Source organism: Verticillium nonalfalfae (genome assembly GCF_003724135.2).
Source record: "Verticillium nonalfalfae strain VnAa140/NRRL 66861 chromosome Unknown scaffold_12, whole genome shotgun sequence".
NCBI lineage: Eukaryota > Fungi > Ascomycota > Sordariomycetes > Glomerellales > Plectosphaerellaceae > Verticillium > Verticillium nonalfalfae.
The window spans coordinates 271603-285260 of NW_021167237.1; the positions used below are offsets into that span (position 1 = coordinate 271603).

The 13658-nt window shown below is 58.2% G+C and overlaps 7 protein-coding genes across 7 annotated transcripts; 4 read left to right on the forward strand and 3 right to left on the reverse strand.

The window, feature by feature from the left end:
- Positions 1-615: 615 nt before the first annotated feature.
- D7B24_001124 (uncharacterized protein) lies at positions 616-2556 on the forward strand (the record flags this gene model as incomplete). Its single annotated transcript, XM_028635369.1, has 1 exon — positions 616-2556. One exon carries the CDS (start codon positions 616-618, stop codon positions 2554-2556), a length of 1941 nt encoding a protein of 646 aa, XP_028498044.1.
- Positions 2557-2785: 229 nt separating this feature from the next.
- D7B24_001125 (uncharacterized protein) lies at positions 2786-3392 on the reverse strand (the record flags this gene model as incomplete). The annotated part of the gene is made up of 2 exons (XM_028635370.1): positions 2786-3054; positions 3110-3392. The coding sequence occupies 2 exons, from the start codon at positions 3390-3392 to the stop codon at positions 2786-2788; spliced, it is 552 nt and encodes a 183-aa protein (XP_028498045.1).
- A 236-nt stretch (positions 3393-3628) lies between these two features.
- D7B24_001126 (uncharacterized protein) lies at positions 3629-4528 on the reverse strand (the record flags this gene model as incomplete). Its single annotated transcript, XM_028635371.1, has 1 exon — positions 3629-4528. One exon carries the CDS (start codon positions 4526-4528, stop codon positions 3629-3631), a length of 900 nt encoding a protein of 299 aa, XP_028498046.1.
- A 1156-nt stretch (positions 4529-5684) lies between these two features.
- Positions 5685-6539, forward strand: D7B24_001127 (uncharacterized protein; the record flags this gene model as incomplete). Its single annotated transcript, XM_028635372.1, has 1 exon — positions 5685-6539. The coding sequence occupies one exon, from the start codon at positions 5685-5687 to the stop codon at positions 6537-6539; it is 855 nt and encodes a 284-aa protein (XP_028498047.1).
- Positions 6540-7442: 903 nt separating this feature from the next.
- On the forward strand, positions 7443-8015 carry D7B24_001128 (uncharacterized protein; the record flags this gene model as incomplete). The annotated part of the gene is made up of 1 exon (XM_028635373.1): positions 7443-8015. One exon carries the CDS (start codon positions 7443-7445, stop codon positions 8013-8015), a length of 573 nt encoding a protein of 190 aa, XP_028498048.1.
- Positions 8016-8867: 852 nt separating this feature from the next.
- Positions 8868-10397, reverse strand: D7B24_001129 (uncharacterized protein; the record flags this gene model as incomplete). The annotated part of the gene is made up of 4 exons (XM_028635374.1): positions 8868-9058; positions 9107-9154; positions 9212-10141; positions 10193-10397. The coding sequence occupies 4 exons, from the start codon at positions 10395-10397 to the stop codon at positions 8868-8870; spliced, it is 1374 nt and encodes a 457-aa protein (XP_028498049.1).
- A 445-nt stretch (positions 10398-10842) lies between these two features.
- On the forward strand, positions 10843-13639 carry IRX2 (Iroquois-class homeodomain protein irx-2; the record flags this gene model as incomplete). The annotated part of the gene is made up of 4 exons (XM_028635375.1): positions 10843-11554; positions 11620-12330; positions 12398-13451; positions 13528-13639. The coding sequence occupies 4 exons, from the start codon at positions 10843-10845 to the stop codon at positions 13637-13639; spliced, it is 2589 nt and encodes an 862-aa protein (XP_028498050.1).
- Positions 13640-13658: the final 19 nt, after the last annotated feature.

The following is a 13658-nucleotide window of genomic DNA, read 5'->3' on the forward strand; positions in this document are numbered from 1 at the left end:
ACTCCTACTTTGATGGAAGTACCCTCCCGCACGGCATGCTTCTTGATATACTGCTTCTAGCGATTTTACGTCTGCCTTTTTTTCTTTCTGCAATGTGGTTACATGGTTCCTGACTCTCGAACGTCGCGGAGGTGCTCCTCGCTTTCGCACCGCAGCATGATTCCCTAAAATTGCCTTTCTTGCTTGAAGCTAGGACATGTAGCGTCGCACTCATGGCAGAAAGGAAACTTTGTTTCAAGAACGAGTACGAACGCGCGTTCAGAAGTGCTCACCGTGCCCCCGCTTGGATCACGTCTGCGGAGGCTGCAGGACCACGAAGGCGTCGAACGCAACTAGGCGCCAGTTCGGCACGCCTAGCGAGCTGCTGCGAGACCCAGGGTTCTCGAGGCAAAAGCTTGTTCGCGCTTCAAGTACAGGCGCACCTGGGCTTGGGGCACAGGCATACCTGTATCATGGGGAACCAACTGCTTTTAAACCTTCTAGTCTCGGTGTCAGTTGGAGAGAAACAAGGCATTGCACGCCTTATCCTTGTTGATCTTTTAGATAACGTCCTTTGCCTGCTTTGCCGCTGCAGGACTGCCACTGAAAACAAACCGCTAGACTCGACAGGAAATCATGGGTGACGCCAGTGAGCCGGAGGCGCAGCCCAATGCCGAGACGGCACTCGACTTCGCCGCCGTGCAAGCCCGCTACGCGCAGGAAAAGGCAAAGCGCCCCCACCCGGAGGGTGTCGAGCAGTACGTCGAGCTCACCAGCTCGGATCAGCTCCAATCCCTCGCTTCGGACCCTTGGGTTGACCATGACGCGCTCAATGCCGAGCCTCCATCGCTCCGCGACGGCGATGACATCAAGGTTCTCATCCTCGGCGCGGGCTACGGCGGCCTCCTCTACGCCATCCATTCCATCCAGCAGGGCATCTCACCGTCTGACATTCGTCTCGTGGACGCGGCCGGCGGCTTCGGCGGCACGTGGTACTGGAATCGATTCCCGGGCCTCCAGTGCGACACAGAGGGGTACACGTACATGCCGCTTCTCGAGGAGACGGGCTACGTACCCAAGCACCGCTTCTCGTACGGGCCCGAGCTGCTCGACTACGCCGGCGTGCTGGCGGACAAGTGGGACCTCCGCGACAAGGGCGTGTTCCGATCGACGGTGCGAAGCTACGACTGGGACGCCGACGCTGTGCGGTGGATCACCAAGATCCGGCAGGGCCGGGGGCCAGGTCAGGCCGACGTGGAGATGACGGTGCGAGCACAGTTTGTCGTTGTCGCCAACGGCGTGCTCAACCACCCCAAGGTCCCGCGCAGCCTGCAGGGGTTCGAGGGCCCGACAACGCACACGGCGCGCTTCGACTACGGCATCACGGGCGGCGGGCCGCGCGACCAGCAGCTGACCAAGCTGCGCGGCAAGAGGGTCGGCATTGTCGGTACGGGCGCGACGGCCGTCCAGGTGATCCCCGAGCTGGCCAAGTACGCGGGCGCGCTGTACGTGTTCCAGCGCACGCCATCGGGGGTGACGCCGAAGCACCAGCGCGAGACGCAGGCCGCGGACTGGAAGGCCATGACGGCTGGCGAGCCCGGCTGGCAGAAGCGGCGCATAGAGACGTACTGCGCTGTCATGGCGGGCGAGCCGGGCGTCGAGGACACAATCCGGGACGGGTGGACGCAGGCCAAGGCGTTCAGGGCGCTCATCGGCGGAGCGCACGACGCGCCGCTCGCGATGGAGGACGTGCCGGCGCACATCGGGGCGCTGCTCGCGCTCGACGCGCCGCGCACCGATGCCATCCGCAGGCACATTGACGACGTGGTCGAGGACAATGCGACGGCCGAGGCGCTCAAGGCGTGGTACCCGACGTGGGGCAAGCGGCCGACCTTCAGCGACAACTACCTCGCGACCTTCAACCGGCCGAACGTGCACCTCGTCGACACGGACGGCAAGGGCGTCGAAAAGGCGACGGCGACGGGCCTCGTCGTTGCTGGCAAAGAATACCCCATCGACGTCCTCGTCCTCAGCACGGGTTTCCGCTCGCCGGCCGCCGGCCTCGGCGAGCCCGGCACGGCATCCAACATGACGATCCGCGGCCGCGACGGCCGCCTGCTTGCCGACAAGTGGGAGGCCCAGGGCCCGTCGACGCTGCACGGCGTGCTGACGAACGGGTTCCCGAATCTCTTCCTCTCGGGCCCCATGCAGACGGGCGCGTCGGCCAACTTTAGCCACGTGCAAAACGTGCTGGCCGAGCACTGCGGCTACATTCTCGGCGAGGCCGTACGTCGGGCCGCCGCGCGCGGGCTGGCTGCGGACCGCGTTGTTGTCGAGGCGACGGTCGAGGCCGAGGAGACTTGGGCCGGCCGGCTCATGCAGCGGGCGGCGTGGTTCGCGGGCGCGGGTATCTGCGCACCCAGCCTCAATAACAACGAGGGCTCATTGGGGGCAGACCCGGCATCGCACATGAAGATGGCCAGGGGGGCGCCGTTTGCGCTCGGTATGAACGCTTACTCGCGAGAGATCGGGTTGTGGCGGGAGGAGGGTACGATGAAGGGGGTGGACGTCTCGTAGGGCGTGTCGTGAATTGCAACGACGAGGAAGTTCTGGCTGTGAGTGTGCGTTTCGTTTTGCTCCGCGAATACAGATCATGTGTCCCCAAACCTGGATGAATAGTATATCCATCCAACATATCAACATGACATGTCTGTCCTGGCCAACACGCGAACAAGGGTGAAGGAAACGATGCTTCATTGAAATCATGCTAGCATTTGCATTGACTACCCGGCCACGCCCAGATCCCTCAGAAAGACAGGAAATCGGTTATCTTGGATCCGCCGTCTAGCTGATCGGCCTGCTTGCGCAGCACATCGGCCCTGAACCGGCGGAAGGCCGTCTCGATGCGCTGTCTGCTCTCGGCGTCACGAGAAATGGCCCTCGTCGCCGACCATGAGCCCGTCAGAAAGCCCGTCTCGCCGCCGAGGAACAGGCTGCCGAGGCCAAGGAGACCGTACGTCGCGATGTCGCCCGCCGTCGACGGTTTCAGGAAGGGCGCAATGTTGGGGATGGGTTCTGGCATTATCAGTTATTTTGGCTCCGAAACATGTGCAGACGGCGAAGAGCATACCCGTTCGGCCGTCGGCAAACTGGACATGGGTCGGCTTTTCAGCAGCGCGGAAGGCCGCGAACATGTCGGCGCGAGCGCGGCGTAGACGATAGGCCATGAAGACGCCAAGGCCTAGACCCACGAGCGAGCCGACCGTCGCATGGAAGCTGACTTTCGCCGCAGCTGATTTGAGGGCGTCGCGGTCCTGGGGCTTCAGGTCATGCTCTAGGTGCTTCTCGGCGAGTTCTGCGAGCTCGGCGCTCTGGGGCGACTTGCGCAGGGCGGCGAGCGAGTTGGCGGACATATTTTGGTCGAGAAGGACAACGTTTTCTAAAGTAGGTGCCTTGTTGGTCAATTGTATGGTAATTCGGACAATGAAGCTGTGCAAGAAGAAAAGAATTGCACGTCAAAACAGGTCCGTCGATTCGGAGCAGAGTCAAGCTCCCATGACGCGGTGGAGGTCGCGTTCGGTAGCTGTGATGTCATGGTCGGATCGAGCCGCCGCCCGACGCTTCCGGCCCTGACGATCTAGCTTGAGGCTCATTCCGCAGTCGCATTCATGCTTGCCAATTGCACACGCATGCTCGTGGCCTCCATCATTCTGGCCGTTGCCTCGTTGCAATACGAAACAGGGTCGCGCCAGTAGAACTCGTCGCCCGCAATCTCACACGCCAGGCCGTAGACCTCGCCGGCTGGGATGGTCCTCCCGCTTGAGTCGGTCATGGCCCCGCCCGTAACCAACATGCAAACTCTGGCAGCCACAGTCTCGACGGCGGTGAAGTAGGCCGTGGGAAATGCGCCCCAGCGCTCGGCCGACAAAAGGTTCGTCCGCACTGTTCCGGGGCAGATGGTGTAAGTGCGGATGCCGTCGACTTGGTAGAAGGAAACGGCGACGGACCGCATCAAGTTCAGCACGCCAGCCTTGGCGGCGGCGTACATGGCACAAAACTCGGCGGGGTAGAGCGACCCAGTGCTGCCCGTCATGACGAGCACACCATCGCTGCCGCCATGAGGACTCAGTCGAAAGTAGTGCTGGGCAAGATAGGTCGTGTTGATGACGGACTTGAGGTTGATATCGACAACTCGTTGGTCTGGCTCGGGCGGAATGCGACTCTTGGTCGTGTCGTGGACAGCGTAGAAATTGGCGTGCTCCACAATGCCGGCATTGGCAAAAACGAAGTGGATCGTGCCGAAGCGCTCAAAGGTGTCGTCGAACGCCTTCGAAAGAGAGGCCCATGATGAGACGTCTGTCTGGAGGAACACAGTGTTCGGGATGGAAGAGGCGGCTTCTTGGCCGGCGTTTTTATTGAAGTCGAGAATGGCGACGACCCAGCCTTGGGCGGAGAGACGCTGCGTTACGGCGAGGCCCATGCCAGACGCGCCACCCGTGATGATAGCCACCCGGCCATGGCTGTCGGTGCTGTTGGGTACGCTGGGCATGGTTCTCTAGGTGTTTGTTTGCTGTCTGTAGCCAGTGGGGGTTTCAATGTCTGTGGTCCTAGGATGTAGTCGTGATGGACATGATCGCTCCTATTTAGCGCTGGCGGTGATGCGGTGCTCCATGACGGGCAGGGTGTGTCTTCCCGAACATTCGAACCAAGCTTTTGCCATTTTCGCAATCTCTCTGGGTTTCAGCCACCAGCTGAATCTGCTCAGGGCAATTCGGATGTGAAGGCGTCGTGGTAGATTGGCGTGGAAAAGATGGAGGAGATCATGTGGGGGATCTCGTTATCCGCAGCTTCTGTTGACGGCCAGGCTGACAGGGACAGGGGAGCACCTGCTGCTATGGAACTTCCCGCAGCGTCCCGACCACCCCAGACCTGGGAAAGGAGACCCGGCATCTCGGGGCAGCCACGAGTCAAGTCTTCTCCCTCGTTCTTCCCTCAATCCCGCTACTGCCTTCTCTATTTGGAAGGAACGCATCTACCAGCACCATCGCGGGAGCCTATTGGGTGAGCTTTTTGGTTCTTTATCACGGGGCAGTCACCACACGCGGCTGACGTGAGAAGACCAGCCTGCCATCTACACTACACCTCCCTCTCTACCCCAACTGTTGCGAGAAGGCTCATGAGAAATGGCTGTCTAGATGTACAACCACACCTCCCAAGGCCCGATGGATGATGTCGCCGCACGGTCTCTTCGCCAGTTATCAATGGTGAGATGGCCCATGGACTGCCGTTCTTCCTGACCCCCTAGAGAACCTGCCGATTCGGCCCCGAACCGAAACCGCCACTTCACTTCTCCCCGTCTTCGTCAGCACAGCGTTGTATTCCCCAGACAAATGATCGACGCAGATGGCTGCCTGCAGCTACTGAGCAACTGCGAGAACCAGCCTCCGAAAGTACCACGCAGACTGGCTATCATCCCAATCCGCGCATCGCATGGCCTGAAAGCAAACTGCTGACCGGGTCGTCGGGCGGCCATGTGTCAGTCCTTCCACGACGACCCCGCCTGCCTACGTGCCATAAAAGACGAGCACGCTGGGGAAAGCTGTTCTCTTTTGTCTGCCACTTCAGGCGCCAAACCATCACCGTCCAACTTCTAAGTTCTCCTTCTCCCACTTCAACATCTCCGGGAGAGTCGAAGCGTCGCCGCCATGACCTTCAATCCCACTTACGCCACCGTCAACACGGAGGACTGCGGCATCCACTACTGGTATCTAGGCTCCGGCCCCCTGCTCGTCTTCGTCGCTGGCGGCAACGGTCACGGCCGGCAGTTCAACAACATCATGGCCGCCCTATCCGATCGTTTTACGTGTGCCACATACGACCGTCGCCAGATGTCTGCCAGCCAGTCCCCCAATCCCCGTCTCATCAGCCCGCCCCAGCAGGCTCGCGACCTACTGGCTGTCATGCAGGCGCTTGGCCATGAGAAGTCCACCATTTTCGGCAGCTCCCTGGGGGGTCTCATCGGCTTGCAGTTCGCACACGACTTCCCCGAGCGAGTAGAACACCTCATCATCCACGAAACTGCCACGGCCCTGATCATGCCTGATGCTAACGAAATTTGGGAGTGGGTCATGGACTTCTACCGCCTCAAGGAGGAAGAGGGCTGGGAAGCTGCTAGTGCCAAGTGGGATGTGTACTTTGGTGCCAACGGGTACGACGCCGAGGGCGTACCCAAGACGGTGCCCCCTCCGCGCCACAATGTGGCCAACTTTTGGAACAACGAGTTCATTGTCATCGCCTCGTATCTTCCGAACCTGCATCGCATCAGAAGAAACGCCACGAGCATCGGCATCATGCGGGGCGAGAGGAGCGGCGACGCCTTCTTTGCGAGGGCTACCTATGCGCTGGCAGAGGTGTTGGAATGCCTGCGTTGGGACGTTCCTGGACACCATCAGGGGTTCGAAGTTGAGACGAAGGCGTTTTCGCCGTTTCTGCTCAACATGCTAGCCGCCTTGGACCAGGGTCAGCGGAATAAGTCCAGTACTGGTTCGTTGACAATCTAACAACGGTATCTCTTCCTCTCTAGCAGCGCTAATAAGGCTTGCATCTGCACCCATCATGGCTATTGCTTCTCATTTCATGTCTCATAAGCAGCAGTCCCGTGGCTGTCACATTTCCGACTACGTGCATGCCGCCATGGTGGTGCATCGCCTCCGTACCTAAGCACGGCGCCAACCACGGGGCTGCATCAGCAGCCACGCTTCAGCCCTAGCAAGTCATTAACTCGCCCGTCCTGCGGCTGAACTCGCTGCTGTGATTGTTCTGCCTACCACCATGATAACGTCTCTGCTCTTGGCCGGGGAGAAATGGTCACTTCCTTTTTGGTTAAGCTGGCCGTGTCATGTCTCCGTCTTAAAAACCTTATTGCCGGTGGGTGCGGTTGCGCTGGTTCAGCATATGATCAACGACGAGAACCACAGAAAGCCACAACCTTTCAGCCGTGTGTATCTTTAGACACCTGCAAATTTGAGTCTACTGAATGGGCAGCCTGTCTGTTATCACGGTGTCACATGCAGGCTCTGACTTGTCATCGCTGCCACAATTGGACTCCACTAGGGCATCGCGCTGATGGCTCGTCAGACCAACAGTATCGCACGAACGTCGACCGCCAGCATTTGATTTCAACGGCTGAATTTCGAAAGACAGCGTAGGGCTGAAATGAGAAAGTCTATCTGGATTGCTTCTGTTCAAGAACAGCTTGTACGGGATAAGATTGGACCGAACTCATCAGCCACAGGCAGACAGGCTCGTAGCGGCCTCGAGACACTGAGATGGATATGAGGACCGCGACTAGTATATAACGCCGCTGAGAAAGTCTGGTATCACTTATGTTGACGTGCGAAAGCAGCAGCAATACACCTCCTGAAACAAGCCGGTCTCTCCCACGTAGCGTCACTTCTCTCAACATGCTTTCCCACACGCTGGTCCTCGGCCTCCTTACGGCCACAGCAACAGCCGTCGCCCACCTCCCCCTTCTCCCCCGTCAGACCGATACTTCGATCCTCGGTGACTCGGGCGACTGCCTCGGGGCCCTCCTCGAGGTCGCCGCCGATGCGCCCATGCCCCCGCCCGAGATCCAGGACATCATCACGGACTACTACATGACAGCCACGGGCGTCATTACGGACGCCTGCGCCTGGCAGACACTCGTCCCCGGTAGCCTAGCCGACGACTGGTCGTCCTACCAGAGTGACGTTTTGCAGTGGTACAGCGACAACAAGAACGACCTGGCCAGCGCCCTCGAAAAATGCCCGGCCGATTACTCGAGCTCTGCGGGGCCCTGCACGGGGACCATTGCCTTTGGCACGGATGCCAAGGCTACGGGGGCTTCAGGGGGTGATGGGGGAGATGGGAGCAGCAGCGGAAGCAGCAATGGCGGCGGCGGCGGACAGTCCAATGATGCTGCTGGGAAGGTTGGGCTCGCTGCTGCGGGAGCGCTCATGATTGGTGTCGTGGGTGGTGCTTTTGCTGTTCTTTGAGGGAGGCGCTCGGTTACCCGGTGGAGACGGTTCCGCCGTCTACAAGTCATTGATTTGGTTCCTCATGGGCACAAGATGTTGAAGTTCAAGCCCCGAGGGCTCTGTGCCAATGACCTCGAGCTTCTTCTGAATAATCATGTAGTGCTTGTTGTTTATGAGAACTCGTGCTGATAGAAAGCTTATCGGAGCATCACTTGTGAGCAATTTCTCTCACCCTATGCCGAGAAAATTCTATGTTGAAGCTCTCAGCTGTTCCATTTCTCAATACCGTAAGCTAAATTCGGCTAAACTCCAAAGAATTTCGCCTGCTGTCATGTCAAAGATCCCACTTGGGATGATGCCGATTTCGTTGCCAGTATGGTCGATTGCAGCCAGATAAGCAGCTCTTAACAAGAACTACATACCCTGCATGACCTGGCAACAAGCGGCAGATGGGCCTTTACACACAGGCACGGCGTATTGTTCCGCAGCGAAGCTCGGTTCCGCCCCCACGGCTCTCGAATACCTTCCAGATCAATTCATCAATACATCTCTCGTCCCGCAGCCACCGTCAGCATGCCCTTGGCAATATCTATTTCCGCCGCAGGGCTGATCTCCGCCCATGATCTACCCGTAAGACACGCCCTTGGCATGCCCGAGCCACAGGTGACGGAGTGTCCTTTGAATGGTATTCTAAAGCTTCACCGAAGTGACGGGCTTATAAGCCGAAGCGTGTGTCGTTGCGAGAGATGTCTGTGTTGCTTTTAAAAAGGTATAGGGTTCGGGACGTCACGTTGGGTCTGTGGATGGAAAGTCGCGACACTTTGTACTCTATTATCTATTTTCTTTTATGCCCGATGCGTCTTCGCCATATTAGAGCCTCGCGGTTACCTTGACGAAGCTTCCCACCAGCATCGACTTGGCAATGTACATGCTGATGCCACCAAGCACAACCACGGCCAGGAAAAGGCCGGACGCTGCCTTGTGGCCGAAAGTCTCCAGAACCTGACCTGCGGCGGAAATGCTTGTCAAAGCGGCGATGCTGACCATTGATGTGGCCGTTCCTGTCCATGGTCAGATGCGTATCAGGAGTAGGGGAGCGGTGAACTGACCATAGTATCTGCCAAAGTTTGTAGGAGAACAAGTCTTGGCTATGCACACTGTCGGATTGTTAACATGGCGCCACTGGTTCTTGGAGGCTGCGCGTCGACACCTACAAGGGATGATGGAGAGCCAAGAGCCTGACCCAAAGCCCCAGAAGCAGGCAAAGGCGTAGAAAGGCCCGACAGCGCTGTTGGTGAGCGGAATAAACAGCGCCGCCGTGAAGATGGAGGTAAAGGGGACCATGATGAGGAGGACGTTGAAGGCGCCGATGTAATCCGCCACGATGCCGGGCAGCAGACGCCCCAGCAGCGAGAAGCCGTTGGTCAGAGCGATCAAGGTGTAGCCGGCATTCTCCGCGAACCCGGCCCGGATGGCAAAGGTGGGAAGCAGCCCGTTGATGCCAAACATGGCAAACTCGAGAAGGAAGAAGCCGATGGCGGTGAAGCTGAACGGGAGAGACCGGAACGGCTTGAAGTTGGGGAGCACCGACGTTGCCTTTTTCCCCGCGACTGAGCTTGCCTCTGCCTGTCGGATGAGTCTGGCCGCCGGAAGCAGGCACAGGCAGCCGGTCACCATGAGAGCTGTGACGATGAAGGCCAGGGTTCGGATCGACCAGACCCAACCCCACGTCGGGAAGATTTTTTGCAGGATCAGGGGAAAGAACACGCCTCCGAGGCATGACGCGGAAAATGCGCAGCCCATTGCGGCTCCGTGTCGATGGGTAAATAGCTTGCTGATAGTCGAGACGGCCACGGTCGCGGTGGCGGCGGCGCCGATGCCGCCGAGGAGACCCAGGACGAGCATGAACTGCCAGTACTGCTCGCACTCGGCGAGGAGGAAGAACATGGCAATGTTCAGCACAGCCGCCGCGGGTGCCATGAGACCCGGTCCGTAGTGATCCATGACGGGGCCCATGACCAACACGAGGAGCAGGCTCAGCGACGTGTAGACACCGATGATCCATCCGACGTCTCGGGTCGTGTAGTCGTTGAGCTGGTTCAGCTGCAAGTACGACTGGATGGTGCCAATGGCTTGCATGAAGCCTGCTGTCCGTCAGTACAGAACGCAAGTGGTCTTCTGAGATGCCCACTCACCATAAGTGCAGATCAAGAACATGCCTGATCCCGCGACGCAAACCCATGGTAGCCGCCCGAGGTCGGCGACCCCGGCATCTGAATGGTCGGTGGTAGTGCCGCCGTCGTCGTCGTCGCGTGCAGCCTCCACATCGCTGGTGCTTGATGCTACATCTGCTGCGCAAAGGGGGGCTTCCAGCGCTCTGCTGTGCTTCGGATCCGACATGTTCGCCGTAGGAAATTTCAGCGCGGGATGGCAACCGATGAAACGTCGTTGCAGCGGGCACAAATGACAGTCCACGACCGCGAGAGCGAGGATGAAGCCATATTTGTATGAAGCAATTTTCTCTCGAGTGATGAGGCGAATGTAGTCAACCACGCCTTGCTGGAGGGACGAGTTCCACAACAGGCGCTGTTAGGAGCATCGCCGCAATTAGCAGCATCACCGCATTCCGCCAAGGAGCTGTGGACTCCAACCCGTCGGGCCAAAAAAGGCGTGTTCGACAACGCAGGCTGCATCCTGACTGGCTGGCGAGAACCGAACCACCAAGGAATCTTGAGTCATGACTTCGGCGGATGCTTCCACCATCGATCAACGCGATCGATCCCTCGACACCAAACGACCTGTCCTCGTCTGAAAATATCGAGATTCGCTATTGACGAGCGGGATCATGGACGCAACGACTCTGGAGGGCTTTGACCATCGCAACGAGCCCGCTGACTCCGTGTCCACAGTGGGTGCGCATGTCGATCCTCACGACACAAACCGGTTGCTCGAAGGCAGAAGCAATGTTCATGACCCCTCGAGCACCGTTCCCGGGGTTCTGACCCCTCTAGGAGACAGCCCCGGCAACATGCGTCCATCTGTTATCAGGCCCAAGCAGAGTTCCACAGCCGCCTTGCCCATCTACACCGCACAAAGCTCCTGTAGCAGCAACGGTTCCGTGTCCGAGTCTGTCGCGCCGTCAGCGCCCTCCGTGCCGCCTAAAGTCGGCACGAGATTCTCAACGGAATCCGCCCGCGTCTTGCGGCAATGGCTGGACACTCACAAAGACCATCCGTTCCCGAATCGAGAGGACAATGAGATGCTGCAGCGTTTTACCGGCCTGTCCAAGGTCCAAATTAAGACGTGGTTCGCCAACGCGCGTCGGCGACGCAGGTTGCCGGATAGCTCTTCTTCATCCGTCTGGAGGTCTCCTGGCGACGGCACGCGAACTCCTATGAGACCTGCTACGCCCATACCCATATCTCATAGAGGCAGAGAAGCGCGGGACATGAGTCCAATGGAGCGCTGGGTCGACTCGCCTCCGGAAGACGAGCCAGCCCTTGCCAGAGACATTGCGCGAGCAATGGCCTCAAGAAACCCGACGTTTCTGCACCGAGGTACGTACTTTAGTCTCCCCGCATCGTTAGCTGCCAACAGAATGGAACATACTCAATGTCTTAAGGGGAATTCGATGGGTCTGGCGATTCCAGCTTCGACGACGCCTCGGCACCGCCAGCAAACGACGACACTTCAGCCGGCAGCCGTAGTTCGTCGATGAACAGATCCGGTAGCTCTCATAGCTCCGCTGGCTTCAATACAAAGGCTATCCGGGGCCGCAGAAGGTCCAGACGGGGGCGACCTGGCCGCGACGCTGTCAAAACGTCGCTATTCCTGCCCGACGGTCGGTTTCAATGCACCTTTTGCACTGAAACGTTCAGGACAAAATACGACTGGTCGAGACACGAAAAGTCCCTTCACGTTCCCATCGAGAGATGGTTATGCAGTCCTCGCGGGCCTATCGAAGTCAACCCTAGCACAGGCGAACCCTGCTGCGTGTACTGTGGGCGGACGGAACCGACGAGCGAGCATGTCGCTACCCACAACCCGGACACCTGCCAGCAGAAGACTTTCAATCGTAAAGACCATCTAAAACAACACCTGCGGCTGGTCCACGACGTGGAGGGAGTAGCATGGGTCATAGAGGCCTGGAAAGCCCCCAGTCTCAAGATCCGCTCTCGATGTGGATTCTGCGACATCACCCTGGAGACCTGGCGTGACCGAGAACACCACCTGGCTGACCATTTCAAACTCGGACACACTATGGCAAATTGGTCCGGGGACTGGGGCTTCGAGGAGCACATTCTGACTACTGTTGAGAGTTTTATGCCACCATGTGAGACCTTTCCCGTCTCGCTGTGAAGACTCGGCGGCCGCGGCTTGTTGCGTGCTGACCAAGCTAGATGTCATTGACTACGACCGCAAGTCTCCGTTCCCGTTCATGGCAAGTGGACGAGCACCCAGTTCTCCCAGAAGCGCGTACGAGCTGATCAGTCTCGAACTCGCCTTCTTCCTACATCGACACTTTGACCAGCGCAAAGACTTACCCTCCAACCACGATCTGCGCCTGCAGGCCTGTCGTGTTATTTTTGCCTCGGAAGCTCTGACCGGAAGTCTGGGCTGCCAGGGACTCGGAGCAATGTCATGGCTGAGAGATCTCATCACTTTCGATGACGAGGTAGCTAAGCAAGCCAGGTTCGGCCCGTTGCTATCGCAGGCCGAGAGCAGGCTTGCCATCCTGCGCATCAACGGCAAGAGCACGCTATTTGAATCATGTCCCTTGGAAGAGTCGCTGACGGACTTTTTCCAACGGTCCTGGAGGGAACGGGCATTGGTTCCCGAGGACAGCGACCTTCAGGCCGAGGCGTATAGAATCATCGTGATGGCAGAGGAGCAAATGGAGACGAAGACGCCCGACTTTGTCACGAACTGGTTTGCCAAGATGGTGACGACTTCGACCGACTGGATCGGCTCTTTCAAGCATCGGAACAATGTGCCGATGGCAGAATTACACACTTCACAGTCACTACCATCGATATCTCAGTCTGCCCCGATGAACATGAACTGGACACCAGTTCAGGGTCATAGTGATCCCACTATCGGCGCTCGCCTCTTGATGTCAAATCTCGGTGGGGTTGAGCCCGATTTAGGGGCCCAGAACAACTATGCATCGCTACAGATAGCAAATGTTGGCGCCATGGCCTCGGACTTCCCAATGGCATCGAATGCCGGCCGCAATGATGTTCAAGATATGGCCTGTCCTACATCTGATATGCAGCACTCTATCCTGGACTTTGGATTCTATGTTCTCAACGACGCAAATTACCACCGGTGGTTTGATGTTGAGCTGAAACGCTGGGCCACAGCTACAATGTCGCCTGAGAACCCCGCTGGGCATGGGCACATCCCGTCCGATGGAGAGATCCAACATCAGGCTCGTTTGTTGCTCTATGAAGAGTAAGTTGCGATAAAGCCCCCTTCTGCCTTGCAATTTGAGGGTTGTTGCGTAAAAGAAGACACTGACATGTGCCAGTGGCGACCCCTGGAATATAACTGCCGCGGACAATCCAGAGTGGTTAGACAGGTTTAAGCGCGACATCGGCATCGTGCCTGTGAAAACATTACATGGGCGTGATCAGATCTAATGGGCACGCAGAAGTGTGC